The sequence below is a fragment of the Eublepharis macularius genome, chromosome 1, assembly GCF_028583425.1.
Source record: "Eublepharis macularius isolate TG4126 chromosome 1, MPM_Emac_v1.0, whole genome shotgun sequence".
In the NCBI taxonomy this organism is placed as follows: domain Eukaryota; kingdom Metazoa; phylum Chordata; class Lepidosauria; order Squamata; family Eublepharidae; genus Eublepharis; species Eublepharis macularius.
In genome coordinates, this window is record NC_072790.1 from 183,586,644 (window position 1) to 183,610,349 (window position 23,706).

The window sequence follows — 23,706 nt, forward strand, 5'->3', positions numbered from 1 at the left end:
GTGTGGGGAGGAAGGGGGCCAATATGGAGTGTCAGTTTTAGGTTGCCCCTGAACTGCTGCTATTTTTTGCAGCTGAACAAACAGAAGTCCAGTGGTACTAGAAAGGCCGACAACAGCTATCCCAGCATGGGCAACCCTGAGTCAGAGTCTGTCCCCTTGAACATATGAAAGGGCAGCACCAAGGGGAAGTCACAGCTGAGGGGAAGGAGGTGGGGCACAGAGAGGCATGGAGCTAGCTGCATCCTCTTACAAATGAACTGACCAAGATAGAATTGTAGAACACCCCGGACTTTATTGAACAGTGACTCTTGAAGAGGTCTGATGAACTGAGTTGCCAACTCCCTCTGTCCAGTATGGAATCTGTGCCTTTGTGAGCTGGTCCTAGGAGCCATAGCAAGACAGGCTGAACTGTCTCTAGCACAACTTGCATGTGGTATGGCATTGCAGGAAACAGGATTTTGAACTAGATGGACTATTGTTCTAGCCAACATGGTTTTTGTGTTCACAAAATGTATAAAAGTTCTTCATTTAAAATCCTGTCAAATACTTTAATGCTTGTTTAGGATTATGATGGAAATAAGAATGATTGACTGTGCCGGAGGCAGCAAGAGTTGTGGGGAAAGACACTTAATTATGTTTTCATATGTACAATTAGACATCAACATAAATCAAGCACCCAGTATTCTGTTGGTGTGAAATAAAAATTTTTAATAGCAGTAATACTCGTAAGAGTAATTTAAAATACCTGCCTCTTTGTTTGCATACACTTAGATTTAGTAATATTTGTCTGACCGCCTGAATCTTTTACTGTTGGAAGTGTGAAGCTGGATTTACAAATTGCTGTACATGGCGGAAATGGACAAAATGACAAGGAAACAGAGAGACCTTGATCCAGGACAGTTCAACATGGATTGGGAAAAGTTGAAGCAATATTTGGTGAAAAAATGGGAGGTGGGAGGAGAACTGTGGCAGTTTGAAAATTACTGAAATACAACAAAAGAAGAGGGAAGTGACTTTACCGAGGGGAGGAGAGTTAAATGAGAAATTCTAAGCAAATATTTTATTTGACTACTATATATAGTATTAAGTAATAGAGGTGTTATTATAAGAATTATAAGGATAGAAACTAACTAATTTTATTCCTGGCAGATAATTGTATAATGGAGAAATTATATAATTAAAATAGAATGAATATAAGACAGAAGGAAGTAAAGAGCAACATATAGAGTACAAGTTAAATTGATTGACTTATAGTGCATGTATACAATGCTTATAGAAGTACTTAAAGTTATGTAGAATAAGGGACAAATTGTTTGTCCCATATTGACGAGACAAGAATGAATAAGATAGAATATAGAGTACAAAAATTAGACAAATGATTGTTATTATTAAAGAATATATGCCAGGAATGCAATATTTAGTTGATAAGTTAAGTGGGAAAGGGAATAGAGATAGCACTGTGTTATAATAGAGAAGCTTAGAAGAGAGTGAAAGTATATGTTTAATAGAATAAAATAAGTTTGAAATGAGTAGGGGGAAAAATGGATAAGGGGTTGGAAAACTGTTGGAAGTCAACAAAAGGGGGGAAAGGGAGGGGGTTAGAACTGGAATATTTAAAGGAAATGGATTGTAATGGATATTATAGTGATTTCTAATCCAATAAAAATTTTTTTTTTAAAAAAACTGTTGGAAGTGTGAAGCAGGTGATGACGAAGAAAGCCTTAAGATACTGAGAGATAATAACTTAACAGGTGTTTTCTCAAAGAATGGCAGGTTTCACTTCCTGAAGATAAAGAAATTCTGATAGTTGAGTTGCAGGATAAATATGCTGTTGTGCTAGTCAAAAACTTGTAGCCATTTCTCATCTATGTATTAAATATATAGAGGAGTTTCAGTGTATAGTATTGGTTGGATGAAGGTGGCTGAGCAGCATTGATACTGCCAAACCAGGGGAGAGAATCTGTAAAATACCTTTTCTGTACATTAGAGCACAAACAGCATTTCACGTGCTACATATTCAAGTTGATGATTTCTTGGTCAGATAGTCTCTGAACAGTACGGAGGAAATAGACCTGAACCTGAGAGGCACCTCTGGGTTCATGTATCTTTTATCTTTCAGAAGTAGTATAATGAATAATAAGAGAGATTCATAAGTTATTCCAATGCCTTCAGTTCCATTTTATGAAGTTGTGTGTTTATGGCTAATTGTATTTTTAGGAAATAGTTTTTGAATTGTATCCTATAAATAATATATACATTGTTCTTGACTTCTTCGGTTCATTGATAGGGATGTGCAGTTGCCCATGCTCCTGGCTGGCTCCTCTCCTGGCCTCTCTGCCTGCTGCCCCCCGTCTTCGGCAGGCCTCACACCACTCTTCTGCCACAGAAGTTGCCTCAGTGCTTTGAGCCACTGCTTCTTTGCAGCTCACACTGCTGCCCTCTTGCTGATGCTTTGTCTCTTTAGCCTGCATTTCTCTGCAAGGGCCATGGCTTTCCCCTTCCACCCTGAGCTCCAAAATAGCCTTGCTTCAGTTTGGTTATATTGGGCTTTATTGGTTCAGCTTGCATTGGGAGAGAGACTTGCATTGGGACTAGCTTTTCTGGCAGGTTTGCCTTTGTTTAAGGTTTCATTGCCCTGGAATACCTAGGAATGTTTCCTCCACAGGAAACAATGGAGAGTGGCTGGGGGCAGCTTGTTCAGGAGTCCAATCTTTCTGAAACTTGGCGGGTCATTAGTGGACAGGAAGGAGTAGGTTCGCTGCAAATTTGGTGGAATTTGCTTGAAAAATACCTTCCCCAGCACCCTGGATAGTTTCCCCAATAGGAGGCCAGATAAATTTGGGATTCTTTAATTTTACCGAACTGGATTAGAAAATATGACTCAGATATCTGGGATACTGAATTTTGATGATATTCTTGATACTTGGGTAAGGATCAAACTGAATGTTTTTGGTGCACTCCCCTATTGGTATTATAGTTTGTTTCGATGTACTATAAACTATATTTTGCAAATGGATGGAATTTCATAAGACAGATCTCCCCCCACAAGAAGACACGTCTGTAACTAAAAATTCAGCCATATCTATGAATTCTTTAAAAAATTCTGGTTCTTCAATATTTTATGGATACATTTTATGAAGCAGAGGACTGCTTCAGTTCAGTGTATCTTCTAGTGGCTAGTTCTCCCAGAACAAAATCACATGTCTCAAACTTGTTCTAGGCTTAGATAATACATGTTTGAGTATCTTCTCCTTCGCTGTGTTCCCATTTTATCCTCCAGAACTAGGTATCTTGTTTATTAGATCTCTTTCTCTCTCAGTGTTTTCTTATGTTTAACTTACATAACGTGTTGGAACATTCAAAAATACCCATCAGACTTTAGGGTTTAGATTCTTTAAAAAAACTGATGACTTGATAGTTACTGATCAGTGTATCTTTCTCTGAGTTCTGAGCTAGAGAGCTGCAGATTGCTTCTGTCCCCTTAACAGCTGCCTTGGAGGCAGCCCACATTTAGTCATTTCTCAGCTACAGCTATTGTATTCTGTCTTTCTTTCCAGTGGAGGAGATTGAACAGATGAACAGTTTGTTCCAGCAAAAACAACGAGAACTGGTACTGGCAGTATCAAAGGTAGAGGAACTTACTAGACAACTGGAGATGCTGAAGAATGGTCGGATTGATGGTTACCATGACAATCAGTCTGCTGTAGCTGAACTTGACCGTCTGTACAAGGAGCTTCAGGTAATTGCATATCAGTTCTGCTAACCTGCAGTGATAGCTAAAGGAGTAAGTCATACACTGCATTGTGAAAGATCTGTGTTCACCATTTTGCTACAAAAAAGTTAAAAGAGTTGTACAACCTTGTTTAAGAGGAGATACAATGTTTCTCTAGGTTTTAGATTTTTAACTACCTATTATGCTGCTTAAAGAAGCGAACCCCAACCTAAACTTCCTTCCTACCTTTTACAATTCACATTAGTTTTTTGAATTGCCAGTTGTCATCGTGTCATCTACCTTGCAAATTCTTTGTCCCTGATTTTCCTCTCTTGAATGTATTAAGCTGAGGAACAAACTGAACCAAGAGCAGAATGCCAAGTTGCAGCAACAGAGGGACTGTTTAAACAAACGCAACTCAGAGGTGGCAGTAATGGACAAGCGTGTTAATGAGCTGAGGGAGCGGCTGTGGAAGAAGAAAGCTGCTTTACAGCAGAAAGAGAATGTACCAGTGAGTGCCAAAATACCTTCTTTCTACTTCAGGAAAAAAATTAAAACTTGAGGGGAGGGGATGACCTCACTGAGAGGCTAGACATGAGACATGTGTCTCAAGGTGGTGGAATTTCCCTTGCAGCATGAAAATGGTTTAAGTAATACATCAGAATTTACCTACTTAATCTTTTATAGGCAAGAGTCTTGCTTTTTTGTATTGACAATGTGTGTGAATGTTGTGTGTGTATTATGTGTCGTCATATAGCTGGGTTGTAAAAACCTTCCTTTGTAGCAAGAGCCTCCTTGTTTTTTCCCCACATGTGTGGGGTGTGATATAATATTTGAATATATTTCCTCATGTATTCTTAGGTGTCTTCAGATGGGAATCAGCCACAGCCAGTGGTATCTACGCCAAGTCGAGTGGCAGCTGTTGGTCCGTATATCCAGTCTTCCACCATGCCACGTATTGCCTCAAGGAATGAACTTATAGTTAAACCAACCTTTCCAGATGGAACTCCAACCTTACAAGCCCCTGACGGTCTACTGAAAACCCAGACCCTACCAAATATGAGAGGTGGGGTTCTTTCACAAATGAAAGCTCCTGGTGGTAATTATGATTTTTAAACTCTGGCATTTCCATTCATTGTTTCTTAACTTCATCTGATTTGCTGTTTCAAACATAACATCAGGTATACCAGCTTAGCATTTATTTGTGTGAACATAAAAATGATGTATCTTTTGTCTGTGGTCTCCAATTAGTTTTAATTGGCTAGAAGTGATATCTAAATTTTAAATAAATGTTTATTTCATCCTTTGAAGCTTATCCTGTTTGGAGAGTATGTTTGGTAAAGGTGTCAAAGCAAAATATTAACAGGAATGTCTGTCTTCAGAATTCTTGCAGAGAAATAATTTCTGATGGCTAGTTTATCCTGATATTATCCTGATATCCTGGAAATTATAAGTGTGAATCCTGTTAAACTAAGTGGTAAATATTCCATGTAATGTTAACATTTAGGGTGCAAATAAGAGTTTTTATCTTGAATTGGCAAATGAAAATTTAATGTTAGCTAATACTGTGCTTGGAAATAGAAGAAGTAAGTCATCCCAAAGTGAGAAATTAGCAAACTGATATATTTTGTTGTATAGGGAATCCTAGTTTGGGTTACATATGCAAGAATGTTCATGGATTCAGTCTTGCTCTTGATAAAAAGAGCACTTTGAACTGAAAGTAGGGTGGCATAGAGTGAAATCTCGTTTTGTATATAATACATGAGAATGGTGTGCAAAATATGGATGCCTCAGTGTATTAGGCTTAAGAATAGTTGCCTAGTTGGTGAAATCTGAGTCGTAGTCAGGTTGTGCTGCTCTATGCTTCATACCAAGCTCTTTTAAGGAAAAGACACATTTTATTTCTAGCATAGGAACATGACTCATTTATATAAACTGTGTATTCTCTCCTCCCTACTGCCCAGCAGCCCATTTTCTCAAGCAGCGTTAAGTGTTCTGTGAAAACTGCTCTGTGACTAACCCCATGAAATTTGTGAATGCTGGGCATTCACAGTTTATATAAACAACAGTTTATATAAATAAGGTAAAAATACAGGAATTGCCAGAATATGCTGTAGTTGCCAACTATCAATAGAATTCCCGTTGCTGACAAAATTTTTACAAACAGTCCGCCTCTTGTGGTCACCAGAGTGTATACAACAGGTGCTCTTCTGCACCTGGAATGCTACCACTGTTAGGAAAGGAAGCAATGTGTGGCAAACTATGCATTTCCTGGGGATTTTTGCTTGTTTGTTTGTAAACAGTAATTCCTTACTGAATCCCCACCCTCACCCCACTGTAATGTTCGGATTGGTCTCAAAATCCACATTCCTTTAAAAACATTTTTTTAATATCAAGGAAAATAATACATAAGGCTGTGTGAGAAGTATCCAGTTCTTTACAAACCTATTGTTTTGTTGGTTTTTCTTTCCCTTTTATAACAGTAAGTGGGAAAGAGTATTATTATGCTCCAGATTAGTTTGTATACCATTCTGTCAATGGTGGCGAGTTTACAGACTTTCATTTGCAGTAATACACATTCTTGCACTTATTGATACGGCTGTGACTATTTCTGTATCATCTGATCCAGCACAATTTTAAAATAGCCTCCTTTTGGATCCCTCGCCATTACATAGGGTGTCATTTCTCTGATTACAGTTAAGATCCTTTCCAAGAAGGGGATTATTATCAGACAGTTCCAAAATGCACATATTGTATCCACTTTAATGTCTGGATTGGGCTCAAATTCCACATTCCTTTCAACATCAGTGTGCAATTAAGATGAAGAATCCTGCATTGTTTCATTGATTTGTAATGCTAAGTGAATGTAAATGGAATTCTTATTTGGGGGAGCCCTGTGGAACAGCATTTTGGTGCAATATGGGAGGGGCCCCTGCAGCTTAAGGGGAAATTGTGGACTCTTGTGCAAGCAGCACCTTCCAATTGTACAATGGCTACTTCACATCTGACTCTCTGTATGTGATAATTATTTTTTCTTTAGGCAGCATGGAAATTCTGAAATTTCTGATTACTTTAATCTGAAAACCCTACTTAATTAACTGACTTGGTGCATAGAGATGCATCTATAAAATGTTAACACACAAACACAAAATTAACAAATGGCAAATCTAAATAACCACTGGACTTGGAGAGCAGTGTTCTCTATGTTGTATTAATGTAAGTGGTGTATAGGTATGAGAGTGCCCCTACTAAAATTATAGGGTTATTTATTTATTTGAGAGGAAGTTTCCCCTAAGAAACATCAGTCAGAATGGATTGGGAAATCTGGGTAATTTTGAAATGAATTTTTAAAATAATTTTCTTGCATTAGTTGTGCTGTCCTTTCAATACTGGATTGCCAAATTTAACAGTTTTCATGCTCAAAGCAAACTGAAGACACTTTATAATTGCAAGAAGTTTAGCATCTTCGTGTGCTGCATCACTCTTGAAATATATTTCTTTCTAATTGCCATTGCATGTTTATTCTCCTTCTTTGCTTTAGGCCTGTCTCCTGCTGGTTCAAAACTTCCACAAGCTATCAATGACTGGAATAATTCAAGCGCTGCTGACAGCTTTATCAGCCAAGGGCCATCTCCCGCAATAGCAAAAACCAATGGTAACAATGAAGGGCAGAGTAAGTTCATGTAGGGTTAATAGTTGATTTTATTGTCATTTGCCAAGGTAAAAGATGCTTATCATCATCTCCCCCCCCCCCGCCCTGCCATCTTCAGCTTAGAAGCTCTGTTGCGCTTCTGGAGGTTGTAAATGTGCATGTCCTTGACACTGTATGGAAGTGTACTTGATACTGATTGTACTAAGCTCATACTGTGTAATCTGCCTTGAGTCTCAGTGAGAAAGGCGGACTATAAATAAATAAACTTGAATTGGCTTCCAACTTGTCCCTGAAAGTGGGCATCTTCAGTGTTCATAAATGGCTGCTTTCTGAGCCTAGAAGAACCCTAAAAGTTCCTTTTACCACATGCATCCATGCACATCTACACCCATGCAACTGGACAACTCAGTGCCCTTTAATCTAAGTTCTTATGTATTTACAAAATTTAACCAGATTTTTTTTTAGTAGGCTTCTTAACTTGAGATAAAGATTTCTACTCAATAATAAAGTTCGGAGATAGCAGCTGAAACTAATTTTTTCTTGTCTGTTTTTTCTTGTCTGTGTTTGCATGTGCCTGGTTAATAATAATTTTCTCTACTGACTCTACCAAAGACACACATGTTGAGGTTCATTTGCCTGAAATTTGTTGCATTACATCTACTTAGAAGCTTATTTTTGAGTGGTCTCTTTCTTTTTTTGTGTTTTTCACAAGCATTCCTTCTGCTTGCTTTAAAGCTAGCTCTTTGTGCCTTTTAGCTGGTGAAGATGACATTCCTCTCAGAGAGAAGAAAATACGACCCTTTTCCATGTTTGATTCTGTTGAATCAAGTGGAGGTGCTGGAATGCCTGCAACAGGGACACTGAGAAAAAATCAGAGTAGCGAAGACCTCTTGCGGGATGGCCAGGTATTTAGAAAACATGCTGTACTTCTTGTATCATAATCACATTTTTTACTTTCTGTGTATGTCAGGGTAAGTGAGTAGACCAAATAGGGAAGTACCATGAACACAAGAATTTCTGTTAACAACAACAACAACAACAACAACAACAACAACAACAACAACAACAACAACAACAACAACAACAACAACAACAACAACAACAACAACAACAACAACAACAACAACAACAACAACAACAACAACAACAACAACAACAACAACAACATTCAATTTATATACCGCCCTTCAGGACAACTTAATGCCCACTCAGAGCGGTTTACAAAGTGTTATTATTAAGTTTCTTGTTCTCTTGTTAGCAAGTGTGATCTACTGTATATAATGTATGTCCTGAGGTTTGGTTTAAAACTGAACTTGAGGGTTCAGTGGCTGTCTTTGGCAAGGGGTTATCTCCCCTTCCTTTCTCAGTGGTAGCTCATTACATGTTACTTCTTTGCCTGGATGAGGGGGAGGACCATATGCATTGCATAAATGTATACCATGCCACATTTAGTCTTTACATGGCGCTGCTATGTGAAGTCTGTCACTATATGCAGCAAATCTACATATGTTATCAACTAGGGTTTGCAGAACAGTTGGAAGTATCTTTATTATGAAGCTGTATCTTAGGCTATACAGTTCAGAAGCAAACGTAGAGATTTACTGACTCAGCATGCTGTCTGTAGACCCAGGTGTCTATTTAATCTGATCTAGTAGATAAACTTAGTTTAAACTTTGACTCATTGTAATTGGAATATATGTTTCAGTCTCCTGGTTATTGCTTTGCCTTGCAGACGGGCTCTAAAAATGTGGCTAAAATACCACCACCTGTTCCTATGAAACCAAAACAGATCAATTTACCTTACTTTGGTCAAGTCAGTCAGCCACCCTCCCCAGATGTTAAGCCTGATGGTAATGTCCAGAAGCTGCCCTTGGTGATTGCAACAATGGGAAGCAAGCAGAAGCCACCAACGCCCCCTGCCTCTCAGCAGAATCAGCAGAAAAGTTGTGTGTCCCCAAGTGGACCTCCTCCTAATCAGGACCCGACTCTTCCCAAACAAGAGACTCCTCCTGCAGCAGCTGTGAGACCTTTCACCCCTCAGCCGGCCAAAGAGGTCCCACCACCACCCTTTCGAAAGCCACAGACTGTGGCTGCAAGTTCAATATACAGCATGTACACAAAGCAGCAGACTCCTGGAAAGAACTTTCAGCAGGCAGTGCAGTGTGCTTTGACACGGGCACACACCAGAGGGCCACATTTTCCAAGTGGTGAGCATTTGGGTGTCATTAAACTTTTCAAGAGCATCAATATGCATTATAACTTTTCTGCTTTACCATAGGTTCTAAATAGATTGTATGCATATATGCAGGGGTCATTTCCTACAAAAAGAACTGCAGGAACTCATTAGCATAACTCATTAGCATATGCCACACCCCCTGACATCACCAAAAGTGTGTCAGAAGGCAACATCCACCCCTCAGGCCCCTTTCTGCAAAAGTCTCCAGGTATTCCCTTAAAGCAGAATGAACTCAAAGCAGCTTACCCTCCTCTGGAGAGCCAGCCCTGCTTGCACCCACTCACTCACTCTCTCAAGTCACAAATGAAAATAAAGCAGCATGAATTCCAAGCAGCTTACTGTTCCTTTGGAGCTCAGCACCACTCAGCATTCACTCATTTTCTCTGTCTTTCTCTCCCCCCCGTCCCCCCCTCACAAATGAAAGTAAAAGAGCAGAGCAGAAGGAATCCAAGCAGCTTACTGTTTCTTTGAAGCCCAGCACCGCTCGGCTTGCACTTGGAAGAAAAGAAATCATGTGGCCCGGGCCAAAACCCACGTGACCTCTTTTTAGACCTACCGGAACGCCGTTCCTGTTCGTTCCGGCTCCAAATGAGCCCTGCATATATGTATGTGTGACATTATGGGGTCTCAGTATGAGCAGTTCGGAAAACTCGGAGAATTCAGAGTACTACTCTCTAGTCACGTGTGTTTGCCCATATGTTGTTCCTGTGTACTGCTCTCTGGGTGCATGTGCAGATTCTCTTATTGAATGACATCTTCCCACAGCTGGTTGTAAAAGCAGATTTCGTTCTGGGGAACTAGGAAGAAATGATTATAAATTGATAGCTAAACTTTTTTGTATTCTGGTAGTCATGAAGATGTAAATGTCGGTTTACTTTCACTTAATATTGTCATCACACTGGTATGGAAACACCCAATACTAAAGTGAGTGGCCTTATGCCTACCAGTATGCCACTGCAGATTAGAAGGATTTTTTAAAAAAAATACGTAATAATTGAATGCCAAGGGACAGCATTTATGAGTAATTCACCTGATGCTGTGGAATCCTGGCAACTTGTTGACAGAGGGCAAATACGCACCAAGCTCTCAATATGACAGGTGGCTGTTAGCTTAAGGAACACAAGTGGACAATATTCTACCTGATCTCCCCACCCCCCCTACTCCCAAGCTGAGGAAAAACAAATGATGCAATCTTGTATAATAACTGCTCATCTTGGGCTTTCTTTGTTTTTTTTTTCTGATATAAGAGCAGCGATTGATATTTGAAGTTGTTGTCTTTTACCAAAGGAATTAATGTTTCCTTAAATCCAGTAGTTCTTAACCTTTGTATCAAGGACCCCTGATTCTGATATGTGAAGTCTGCAATTAACCTTTTGTGACCATAATTCAGTGAAACTACTAGGGAAGAACTGTGCACAAATCAAAGTTTTTATACCACATACTGATTTCAAAAAACCCTTTGACGCTACAACCTTCTCCATTGCAGTTCACAGTCCTAATTTCAGGGCCCCCCCCCCCCGCCAAAAGCTTGTAGTTAATGTGCATAGGACATAAACTCATGATTTCTCAAGGTTAGAGAGAAGATTCATGTGACTGAATGAGAGATGGCACCCAACTTCATATTAGCAGTTTTGATACAGACCATCTGTTAGATTTGTGCTAATGTGTCCTGTTTTTTTTTCATTTGCCAGTTTTCTTTGCCAAATTCTTACGGTTTTCTTTCTAAATTGCTCCACAGTATATGGAAAGCCAGTTATTGCTGGAACTGCTCCCCCAAACCATCAGCATCAGACAGAGAATATTTATTCAAGTGCCCAGGGCAAGCCAGCCAGTCCAGAGCCTGAACTGGAGACTGCAGCTTCAGCCAGTGAAAATAATGAAACGGAACGTATTCCTCGCCCACTCAGCCCTACCAAACTGTTGCCTTTCTTGTCAAATCCTTACAGAAATCAAAGTGATGCAGATCTGGAGGCCCTTCGGAAGAAGTTATCTAATGCGCCTAGGCCACTGAAGAAACGCAGTTCCATTACTGAACCAGAGGGTCCCAATGGACCTAATATTCAGAAGCTATTGTACCAGAGAACAACGCTGGCTGCTATGGAGACTATTTCAACGCCATCATACCCATCAAAGTCCTCAGTGACTACTGTGGAGAGCTCAACAGAAATTCCAAACCCTTACCTAAGCACAGAGGTGGACAAAGAAGTGATACCTGCTTCACCCGAGCCTGCTATTGCACAGGAGGCAGAAAACACAAGTACTGATCAGAATGTAGGGCCTCTGCCGCCTTTAGGACTAGAGAGTGTTCCCGAAGGGATATCGGATGGCGCCTTGCTTTCTCAGTCTGAAATGGAAGAACCAAATCTTGAGGTGCCCTTGCCCATGGAATATGTGGAGGAATACCCTCCCTATCCACCTCCTCCATACCCTTCTGGAGAACCAGAAAGTTTGGGAGAGGACTTGTTTAGTATGCGACCTCCTGAAGTCACTGGGCAATTTTCTTTGCCACCTGTAAGTAAAAGAACAACAATTCGGCTCTCTCATTTGGGATTTCGTTGTGGAGGTGGTATGTTGTTTCACTTCAGCTAGGTCTTGAGGCCAGACTTTGCAGACAAGATTGACATAGCTCTGTTTTATTGTCAACAATAGGGTTTGAATTATTTAGAAACCCTAGTCAATCTGATATAAAGCATAATGAATTGTGCCTTCCATTATACAATAGGTTTGTTTATTTGTTTATTTATTTATTTATAGTCCGCCTTTATCACTGAGACTCAAGGCGGATTACATAGTGTGAGATTAGTACAGTCAGTATCAAGGACATTTCCATACAGCGTCAAGGACATTTCCATAAACAATGCCATAGGGTAAGTAAATACAAGTTTACAAAGACATAGCATTAACAAGGATTCAATACAGAGTTGAAGAAATGCTGAAACAGAACGTAATCAGTTCTAGGACTGACATTAAACAACATGAAGCACAGGTTAGATTTGCAAGATGTTTTCAGGTTGTGTAAAAGGCTAGTTTGATCAGCATCTTCTCTTGAAGCAGATGCAGTTAGTGATAGCAAAGATCATGAGAGGAAGGGCAGGAAGGGATACATCAGTATTTAGTTATCATGGCACCTTCTTACACACCCACAGTAATGCCAGTCACCACTTTGGAGTCAGGAAGCAATTTTCTCCAGGCCAGTTTGGCTATGGGATCCTGGAGAGGTGTTTTGCCATCTTCTGGGAATGGAGCAGGGGTCACTGGGGATGTGTGTGTGTGTGGCGGGGGAGGTAGTTGTGAATTTCCTGCATTGTCCAGGGGGTTGGACTACATGACCCTGGAGGTATCTTCCCAAATCTATGATTCTATGATTCTGCAGAATTTCTAGATCATATGGTTAGAAGTGCAAACTAGTTGAGAATGCTAGAATATGTCTCAGAAATTGGCAGCATAAGTAGAGGGTTGCAGCAGACTGAATTTTCTCCCTTAGAAGCCTCCTTACTCCCCCATCTTTTTGTTTTTTCTTCTCTTAGGTCGCTAATGCTTTGGCTTCACTTTGCTCTTTGACTATGCTTTTGCATTGCCATCACTCTTAGAGGCAATTTTTAGGATTTATTGCAGAGGCATCTTGCTGATGGTGTCTGTTCATACACTACCCTTAACAGCAGGAAGATAAAATAAAAGAACATGTCCATAAACACTAGAGTGTAGGGGAGAGAGATTCCAAATAGTATACTGTTGTGTTTTCCTAACGAACAAAATTGCTGCCAATGTTGGGATGTGTTGGGATCAAGAAGACCCTTATAAATATTCCTTTGCAGTGGTTGTAGATTCAAGTTTTGTATTCCGTGGACCTCTTAATAGCTGTGCACAATTGGCATATTTTTTGAATTTTTAACCACAAGCGTATTACAAACGTTAACATCCTGATAATTCTAGAATGGGGTGAAGAGAAGCATCTAAGACCATATTGTCTAGCCTCTTCAGTATAGACTAATGTCAGATAAGTGGCATTTGTGAGCCACACCTGATGCTCAATGGCAGCTGTTGCTGTTTTTCACACAGCATGTCTTTGTTGTACAGTTCATCTACGTATGCCGTTTGCAATGAAATCTTTAGATCTTATTGAACCTGTTGGCTACTCATTGCTTTAACCTGGCATTGCTATTGTTTCTACAGTTTCTGTTGCTGCTTTAAACACTGACAGGTTTGGGGACCAGATATAAATGCCCTATGGGCCTGCCAGTTTAGCTACTCTGGTATTGAGCCCAAATGGGTGTGAGTGATGTTATATTCAAATAGACTGCTAGTTATCAGTTTCTTCCTTTAAAACATCTCTGGATTTTGAACTTAAATACCAAAGAAGTGTCATATTGTTTCAGAAAGCTTCTGTGAAGAAAATAGGAATTTCCCCCCCCCCCTCTTGGAGTATGAACTGAGCAACAGCCAATGTGACTCATTTCTGTTTACGATTTTTTATTCTGACATCTGCTAGAATTTGCATATCCCTCTGAATAGTGCTTTTCAACCAGCTGGTGATATCACTGGTATAAAATAAGTACTAAACAAATGAGTCCTGAGTTGAATGTGAATTGTGACAGAATGTGAGCTGTATTTCTGGCAGCCTTAAAATGTTTAAAGCTAGCTAAAACTGATCGTCTCAAGTTTCTCTAACTGCAGTCTGCAGTCCAGTTACTACAGTCTAAACCTATTGAAACTAATGTATTTAGACTTGAATAACTCTTCACAGGAGCTGCACTGTTAAGAGATCTACTTCTGTAATACTTACTTTTAGTGATCAAAAGCAGAAGGTTCACAGATATTTAAAAAACTTTGTTTTACTGGATTCCTATCACTAAAGCTTTTGAAAGCAAGGAACATACTGAGAATAGAAAACTGCTGCACACTTTTATCACAGGCACTGCTAACTACTTACCCTCTTCCATCCGTCTGATGCTTCAGACGAAGGCAGAAACATAGCTTCTTAAGATAGGTGAAAACTCAGAGTTAACGAACAATTGCTGGTGCATCACATCACACTGATTATGTCTTCTGATACACCCCCACCCACCCCACTCAATTCTTCATGAGAATGCATGCCCTTACCCTTCTTTGTGGCACCGTGTCTCTGCTGCATGGTTGTTAGTATCTGATGGTTGTTGTGGATTTTCCGGGCTGTATAGCCGTGGTCTTGGCAACAGCCCTGTCTGTTGCAATGCATGATGTTAGTATCATACAAATATTTTTGGAAGCAGCTTGCTGTTACCTTGCTTACATTGGGAGATACTCCCTAGGATAAAGTATGCAATCATTTTTTAGCCCTTTGTTAAGTAGAAAACCTTTTAAAAAATTGAAGTTTTGAACATGAATGCTGACTTCATTAGAGAATTCTTTTAGCTCCTTGTAGCAAGATTACCACAGTAATTAATGTCTCTGTTTAATATCCTTGATTAGTCTGTGCAACAAAAATACCTTATTTTTCATCTCCAGGGGAAGAGGACAAACTTGCGTAAAGTTGGCTCAGACAGGATTGCCCACGGAATGCGAGTGAAATTCAATCCTCTTGCTTTGCTTCTAGATTCTTCTCTTGAGGGAGAATTCGACCTTGTCCAGAGAATCATTTATGAGGTATAAGTTCAGTATTCCCTACGTTGAAGGGTAAAATTTGAACAGAGAGTATCCAGTGCTGTGTGAATTTTTGGATGAGTTCATATTTCGCAATGACGCAAGAGTTCTCTTACTTACAAACTCTTGCAGGTGGTAGAAGAATACAGGTTTACTTATTAAAGTCTGGGAGTATCAGAAGACTCTCCTATTAATAGAAATGACATTTACTCTTTGACATTCTGTATTTGATCTATAGGTTGAAGATCCTAGCTTGCCCAACGATGAAGGCATCACTGCACTTCACAATGCTGTGTGTGCCGGTCACACAGAAATAGTGAAATTTCTAGTACAGTTTGGTGTAAATGTAAATGCTGCAGATAGTGATGGATGGTAAGAGTGATCTTCAGCTTCTTTAGTTTAGCTTGTGTTAATTAAACTGCTGGATCCTTCTGACCTGCTGGGTCTTGTGCTGATATGGAATCCAGATGCAACTATCTGGCTTCTATTACTGCTTCTTCCTGAAAGTAGAATTCCCTTTATAAATAGAGGGAGGAGTTGCCACCAGTGAAACAGAACAGAAGGTGGTCTGAGCAGAATAAAAGTCTGGAATTGACTTCACTGTTCTGTATGCAACAATACAATCCAGTTAGTAATGTTCTTTCTGCTCTGTCATTCACAGTTCCCAGACATTGTGAGGTTTTATAGACTGCGACGGTATGGCTCTTCAGCTGAAATTAAATACCAGTGGCTGACCATTTTGGTCATTCACAGATGTTCCTGCTGCAGTGAAGTGCAGCTGTCTGCAGTTATGGGGTTGGGGATCTCCCCTGTCTTCCCCTCCCTATTTCATCAGCATAGGCATTTACTTTTTTAATAGTAATGCACAATCCCCATTTTACCTCCCTCTGAATCAGAAAATGCTTGAATACATATTCAGAACATACTGTGGTCTTTTTTCCTCTTTTATAAAATCTGTAGGACACCACTGCATTGTGCAGCATCTTGCAATAACGTCCAAGTGTGCAAATTCTTGGTGGAATCAGGCGCTGCTGTGTTTGCTACAACCTATAGTGACATGCAGACTGCAGCAGACAAATGTGAAGAAATGGAAGAAGGTTACACTCAGTGTTCTCAGTTTCTGTATGGTATGTGACAAGAACTAGATTTTCTGGAATAGCTATCATGTTGCAAATTCCTTTTTTTTCTACAGTGTCTCAGCCTTTTTATACAAGCTACAAATATTCTTTGAGATTGATTACCGTCTACTGTTCCATGTCCCTTACATTAGCTGGGTAATGCTGACTGCTCTTGGAGCTTGTTGTCTTTCTTGTACAACCTCTGATCACTCATCTGTTTGGTGGTTGTATGCTCCAAGCAAGTGAAGATAGAATACTGATTCTCAGACATGTTTTCTCACACACGAGCTCCATATTGATGTCTTGTGTTGATAAATCTTAAAGGATATTGATTATATGTACACTTTTGTGCCCAAATTGGGATAGAGGGGAAAGCTTCTCAGCTTGAGGTGACCTGATCCTTTCAGTTAAAGAGACTTCAGGGTGACCCTGTGTATGAATCAAAGATGCTAGTGCCTTTTGCTCCATTTTGAGAAGATCATCTTGCAGCTTAATTTATGGTGTTGAATTGTTTTGGATTTCTCATCCACCCCTAATGCTAAGGGTTTTTTTAAATAGAACATGCAGTTTTTTCTTCCATGGAGCTAGGTCAAATTGTTTTTCAACCTTCTGTTCCTATCTTTTTATAATGGCTAAACATGATCTTCAGATGCATTTAAGAGAGGAGGATGCAGGTACATTGGACAGACTTGGTATATTTGACATCAGTGAAAACAGCTTACATGTATTCTTGTGTTAATATTCTCCTAGTCCTTTTTAGTGGCAAAGAACATTCAGTACTTAAAAACATATTCAGCATACCTTGAATTTAAATTAATCCTTGCTGAAAGGCTAGGAGAGTTTAAGCATAATAATCTTACCTACTGGGATTTGATCTTTTCTTCCATCTTAAGTGTGAGACACGCTCTTGGATGTACCGAGTGGCAAAAATTGAACGAATTGATCTGCAACATTTGGCTGCAGGTATTGCCACTGTGTGTTAGAGCAACTTTAGTTGCCTTCTTGCCAGTGTTTCTTGGTTCTAATTTACAGTAAAGTAGAATGGTAGTAATGACACATTGTGCGGTAGGAGAATTTAAAAGATAATGCAGAACATAGTACAAAGTAATTTTATACAAGCCTTCACCAGGCTGTTTTTGAGTATACTTGCTAAAGAATCGTAGGACAAAAGTAGCTGTCTTCTCTGAGTTTGTCCATTGTTCCATCTAGCCCAAAAGCTGCTTTCCAGGTCTTAATCTTACCATGCATAGCACTCCCTGCAATATCCAGTATCTAGTATCCTTTTAATGCAGATTCCTTTCTATACGAGCTATACTGAAATCCAGGTTCTTCTATTCATGTGGAAAATATGCACTGTTGCTGACCTTACACCTTAGTTAATTCACAGTATAATCCTAACCAGAGTTACTCCAGTCTAAGCCCATTGATTGCAGTGGGCTTTGACTGGAGTAACTCTGTTTAGGATTACACTGTCAGTTATGAATGTATTGACCTTAATGATAATGTGTTAGTGCCATATACTGAGGTATACCCTTGACTTGGATATTTTTCTCTTGCTCGGCTTTAATTGAAATCTTGACCGTTGAAAATGTGCTACTCCAGCTGCCAAATCAACCAATTAGAAAATACACAGTACTTAACCTGTCTGAAGGTAGAAAAGTGTTTTTTTAGCTTGCTCTTGTTATCAAGTATCTCCTCAAGTATCTCAGAAATTTAAAAACCAAACCCATATTGCAGAAGAACACTGAGTGATACAGTTCAGGATAGATTATTTTTAAATTTACATATATTTATTTATGTTATTTAATCTACTTTTTTTGGCGTATTACCCTTTAAAATACTCCTGGGGTAAGCTTTATGTAGATTGCAACAGAATTGAGTGTTCAGCTGTTGGTCACCTCAAGTGGTATTGTTGGTTTATGATGGCTCCTGTCTGTTTGATTTCTGAAGGAATGTATGTTGACTGCAAAACATGGTGCTGTGTGTAAATCTCTGTACAGAAAATTTGCCTTTACGTTTTCACTTCTAGTTGGGGTGAAAATGACTTTTTTTCTGGTGCTGTCTCAAGAGGAGATGGGAGCTTGAATCAGAAGATGGGAAGTATCAGTTTGGCTGCTTCCTTACCAATACTAAATACTACCTTATTTTCACCCTTGCTTCTAGTGACACAAATTAGAGGAATCATTTGTGGCAAACCACTGTGAGATGAGACCCAACTAACAAGAGAATCTTGTTGAACTTGAAATTAGAGTACGGATACAGGAATTGCATAACCTGTGCTCTCCTAGGAGCTTGCAAAGTAAAATTGGCATAAAAAATGATGTCTCCCTTTTGTTAGTTATTAGGATACAATTTTCACTTTGTTACTTTAAAAACGCAGTAATACTGCACCTACAGATGGTGTGTTAATTTCTGCTGTTTTCAGGCAGTGTTTCGACATGTTTCCTAACGCCAAGGTAGATGGAATGATTTTCACGCTTTAAGATGCCTGTTGGTTTATTTGTGCCATGTTAATCTGTAATTGCACGGGTATTCCTGTGATGTGTTCAAGAAGTTTGATTGTGTTATCCTTGCTTGCTGCAGCTTTTCCAGTAGTTGTTAACTCTTTGTTCTTTGTACTAGTCAGACATCAGCATTCTGTTGAGAGTACAGTCCTAAGAAGTGCAGCACTCTTGACTTTAATATACTTAAAATGGCATAGCTCTGTTTAAGAATGTACTGTACGTTGCGTAATTGTATCTTTTTTCTGTTCTAGGAGTGCAAGAGAAAATGGGAATAATGAACAAGGGAGTAGTCTATGCTCTCTGGGATTATGATGCTCAGAACGATGATGAATTGTCCATGAAAGGAGGTGATTGCATGACAGTACTTCGCCGGGAAGATGAAGAAGAAATTGAGTGGTGGTGGGCACAGCTAAGTGATAAGGAAGGATATGTGCCACGTAATCTACTTGGGGTAGGTAGAAACAGCAACTATTAAAAATATAACAACCCATCAATAGTATGGCGTGAACTTGTCTGCTGCTCCTCTCAGCATGCATGCAAGAGAGACAGGAGTCATGGAACTCTTGTTCTTTGTGATATGCACTAGCTGCGGGTTTTCCCAAAAGGTAGTAAAAAAGGGACTCACAGCCTAGCTTTTAGATTTCTGTGACCCACCTGAGGATCCTAAACTCTGGGATGAAGGCCAGCATCCAGGAAGAAAATGACAAGACTTTCCAGCCATGTTAACTTTTCTTCAAATGCAGAAGAGTAGCTGTGCATACCCAAAATACAAAGCTGTTCTCCATCAGTGATAGAAGATAAACAGAAGTGGGTTACACCTCCTGCATGCTCTGCAAAGAAGGCTATGCAAATTACTTTTGCATCCCTTCCACATCTAGCTAGGGGGCGAGCCCCATCCATCGCCTGCCTCATTCTGCTTTGAACGTACTTCCACAGCTCTTCAAAAGTGAAAATAGCCTAGAGAGCAAGAACTAGACAGACAAAACTTCAAACCTCTACCTTTTTCAGACATTACAGATCAAACATCTATATGTCTGCAGATGCAGCCTTAGGCAGGAGTTCTCCAGTAGGCTGTCTCCCAGCAATTTCTCCCCTATTCTGTAAACTACCCACCCAGGATGGCTTCGTTTTTCAGCATCCCACCTCTGCATACCTTCCACCACTGATGTAGAATGAAACATTGGACTTTCTGTGGAATGGAAGGTATCCCTTCCCTCCCATGTGACTGGAGGAATTTTCTGGGTGAAGACTTTTTCAAAGATGAGGTTTCTGCAAAAGAGCTAAGAAATTCCTCAACTTGAAGCTTGACAAGCATGAACTGGGGTTTGCTCCCAAGCCAGATGTGGAAACTGTGCAAAAGAAATTTGCTTAGCCCTTCCTGTCGAATCAGTAGGGGGTGTAACTCACTTCTGGACAACTTCTGTTCCACTGATAAGAAGAAACCCTCATGGTAAGTCTAATGTTTCATTCAATATCCTGTAAAAGGCAGTAAAGTCCTGTGAGGGAGTAAAATTGCTATTATTGAAGTTTTTCTATAGTACCTTTTCACGTACGCTTAAAATACGGCAAAGAAAGGACATTTTAGGATGGATGTATAGCAAGACAGCCAGTGCTCAAAGTAATGCTTTTCAGTTTTCCCTTCTTTTTTACCCTTCATGACGCTATTAATATAAGAAAGAGGAAGAATCTCTCTAACCCATCTTTTCCAGTTCTGTAATTCTAGGTTTCCATACCCCAGTAATACTATATAGCAGATGGACTTGGGCATCACTTTATTTATAATTACTCTCTTGGCTAATCTTTTTATACATGACTAGTATCTCAGGTCTAAGAGATAATCCTTCAGTGCTGGCAGAGTCTTAACTTGTCTTGGTTTCAGTTGATTGATATTTGAAGCCTGGCAGTACCACTGCCTCAAATAGATAATCCACCCATTCACAAACACTCATTTTCAACAGCCTCCTTTGAAGCCTGAAATCCTAGGCGTTTCAAAGTGAGCTTTATGAATGGAATCTCTCCTCTGCAACCTGTTATTTGACATAAATGTTTCTGCTGCTTGTCTATGCTTAAAATGTCTCATTTACTTAACAGACATCTCTTTAGATCTTGTGAAACTCTTTCAGGCAGCTAGCTTTGAGGACTTTTTTCCCTTTGTTTCAATAGCACTTGTTTAATGTGGTGTAAAAAAGCACATCTGCTCAAAATCTGACAACCAGATCTTTACCTATAGTCATCCCTAGTTAACGCTGGGATCAGAAGAGACACTTGCCAGTCATCATCTACAGCTACCTTGCTCACCTACAGTGTTTTCCTTAAGTAGCTAGTGCATAGTGACAAACCAAGCACTTTGGGTGCTGATGGTAGCATCAGTATTTGAGAATGATCCTGTATTCAGCTCCCTGGTGGTAATACCAGGTTAGAAAGCCAACACTCTTTGAAGGATCAGTATAGTGAATGATGGCTGCTTTGGAGGATGAAATCCATTGTTGTTGCTGGAGCAGAGGAGCTTTTGATTCTACAAGAAAACTGTAGGACTAGGAGAGGACAAAATAAAATTAGGCAAATAGATGTTTAGATGAGGGTATGCTGAAACAGGAGTTATGAAATACGACTTTGAACCAGACAGCTGTGAAATGCACAGCGCAGCGGTATCCGTCACCCTTGTGTAGGTATACTGGCCTCATTCAGTATGGAATACAGGTTTAGGATCACCCCAAAAAATGTTTTTCCAGCTTATTCATATGAAATTTTGATTTCTCTGAATAGCCACAAGACACTGAGTTGGATCTAGCACAAAATTTCTGCGTACTAGCACAAGCAGAAATGCAAGAGAGAGTATGGTAATTGTTTGCACCAAGTCAGACTTATTGTATCTCTACTTGCATTTTCCCCTTGTGTAAGATTTTGTGTAACCAGATTCTAGGCACTTTTGTGAAAGTGATGAAAGCGCTAGGTATTGTGCAAGATCTTGTACCTCGCTGGATTCAAGGTACTGGATGTTAAAAACTAGCTGCACTAATATTATGTTTGTTTCTGTTTTATATTGTAAGCCACCTTGAGTTCCTCTAAGGTGGAAAGGTTGCTAATATTTAAATAAATACAATAAATACTACTACCATTATGTTGCTAGTCGGCATTCAGTCTGCAATGTACTTAGCAAAAATTTCTGGCTATCTTTTACCTCTGTTTCCTCTTAAGCAAAGGGGAAAATGTGTGAAACTGTGACACACCAGATTGATGCTGCAGTTCTTAGCACATATCTGTATTGAAATATGGCAAACTGGGGCTAGTTGCTGAATTTTAAAAAGGTTGGACAGCTAACTTGAAGAAGTATACCTCCTGCAGTTCAGACCTATTTTTGCAATTGATGCATCAGTGTAAAATGGTGTAGAAGCGACTTTTTACAATTACTGTTTCGTTAACTCTGGGAATTGCCATAGCAGTGTACGTGAGTTACATGATTAAACTGTAGGCACCAACATTGCTAAAACATAATTTTATATTAACATGTTTTATGTATTTTATAGTACTTATTTTAATTTCCCCCCCTAGCTCTACCCAAGGATTAAGCCAAGGCAGAGGAGCTTGGCATGAAAACGTTTGGAAGCAATTTTATGAAGTACCAGTCGCAGGATGAGTTTATTCTTTATTATTAAAAGAATGCATTCTTTTTGTGTTTGGACCAATTTCATGAGACTTGTTTCAGTGACAATGTGATGCAAAAGCAGTGCTGAATGTGCTTTGAAAACAGATGAAGGATGTATTGTGTTCACAAATGGTAGATGTTCCCCAATCTGGAATACTTCTTAGTAGCGGATGGACGTGTGTCCAGTTAAAACCTAATGGTCAATTCCTGCCGCGTTTCTACAGATGGCTTTTTTCCCTTTCTTCCATAATACCAGCTAAAGAGAATCCGGTCACCTTTCAGAACAGTTGCTTCTCCAGCTTATTTCATTCCCTCTAGAAACAGGAACAGTACTATTCACAGAAAGCTAAAAATACATTCCATAAGCAGAATATTTAAGTAGCAGCATTAATGTGATGAGAATGGTATAAGGAACCATTTAAATCAGTTCTTAGAGCAATAATTTTAAAGTACAGTAGCAGTTTATGATTCCAAATGTTTAAAAGGTTATTCCACAGGCAATGTAGTTTTTAGCGTTTTTTTAAAAATATAAAAAGAATCTTGTCTCTTTTGTAATTTGGATATTAAATGTAGAAAATTTGTGTAGACTATATCTTACAAATTTTGTTAACTATCTTTTTATTCTTAAATGTGATTAAAATTCTGCTTCAGAAATACCAGTTTGTTTGGTGTTAAGATAAAATGTTCAGCAGTTCAAGACCTTTAAAACTTACCTCTCCTAATATGCTGACATGGACACATCAGAGAGTACAGTGCCTGACTTGTCAGCATTCTGTGGTTATTATATTTGATTGCTTTGACCTTGAACTTGTTTCTATAAACTACCTTCCACTGGGTACATAAGAAATGACAGTTGTAGCCAAACTCAATTCTGTTCCTATTGCTTTATTTGAGGGTTCAAATCTGTAGTTCTTTGAAAAGGCAACCTTTAGTACCTTATACTGTTGCCTTCTGTCTAAAATTGACAATAACAAAGGGTAAAAAGTGGGAGTACAATGAAAACTAGAACAAAAGAACTCCCAATACAGGTTATACACGACCACTCTATAAAAACTCTTATATATATTTAAAGTTTACAAGTGCTCAAAATTTACAAAAATAAAGGAGGGAAACTGTTACAAAAGGCTTTAATGAAACAAGAGTCTAAATGGACCTTTGAATTATAGCCATTTAAGCCCTAATGGCTTAAATCAGGAATGGGACCTGTCATGTTATGAGT

General features: G+C 39.3%; 1 protein-coding gene across 2 annotated transcripts in view; it reads left to right on the top strand.

Moving 5' to 3' along the window:
- Positions 1-23,143, top strand: part of TP53BP2 (tumor protein p53 binding protein 2) — a 55,253-nt gene extending 32,110 nt beyond the window's left edge. Inside the window, exons 7-18 of one of the 2 annotated variants that reach the window (XM_054979843.1) lie at positions 3,558-3,739; positions 4,059-4,223; positions 4,574-4,811; positions 7,254-7,385; positions 8,100-8,269; positions 9,097-9,571; positions 11,339-12,111; positions 15,085-15,222; positions 15,458-15,591; positions 16,180-16,346; positions 19,093-19,292; positions 22,394-23,143. In XM_054979843.1, coding sequence (XP_054835818.1) covers positions 3,558-3,739; positions 4,059-4,223; positions 4,574-4,811; positions 7,254-7,385; positions 8,100-8,269; positions 9,097-9,571; positions 11,339-12,111; positions 15,085-15,222; positions 15,458-15,591; positions 16,180-16,346; positions 19,093-19,292; positions 22,394-22,435 — 2,816 coding nt within the window. In that variant the 3' untranslated portion in view covers positions 22,436-23,143. The remainder of the gene's footprint in view (positions 1-3,557; positions 3,740-4,058; positions 4,224-4,573; positions 4,812-7,253; positions 7,386-8,099; positions 8,270-9,096; positions 9,572-11,338; positions 12,112-15,084; positions 15,223-15,457; positions 15,592-16,179; positions 16,347-19,092; positions 19,293-22,393) is intronic. The other variant, XM_054979852.1, reaches the window with a different exon arrangement.
- The last annotated feature ends 563 nt before the right edge of the window (positions 23,144-23,706 follow it).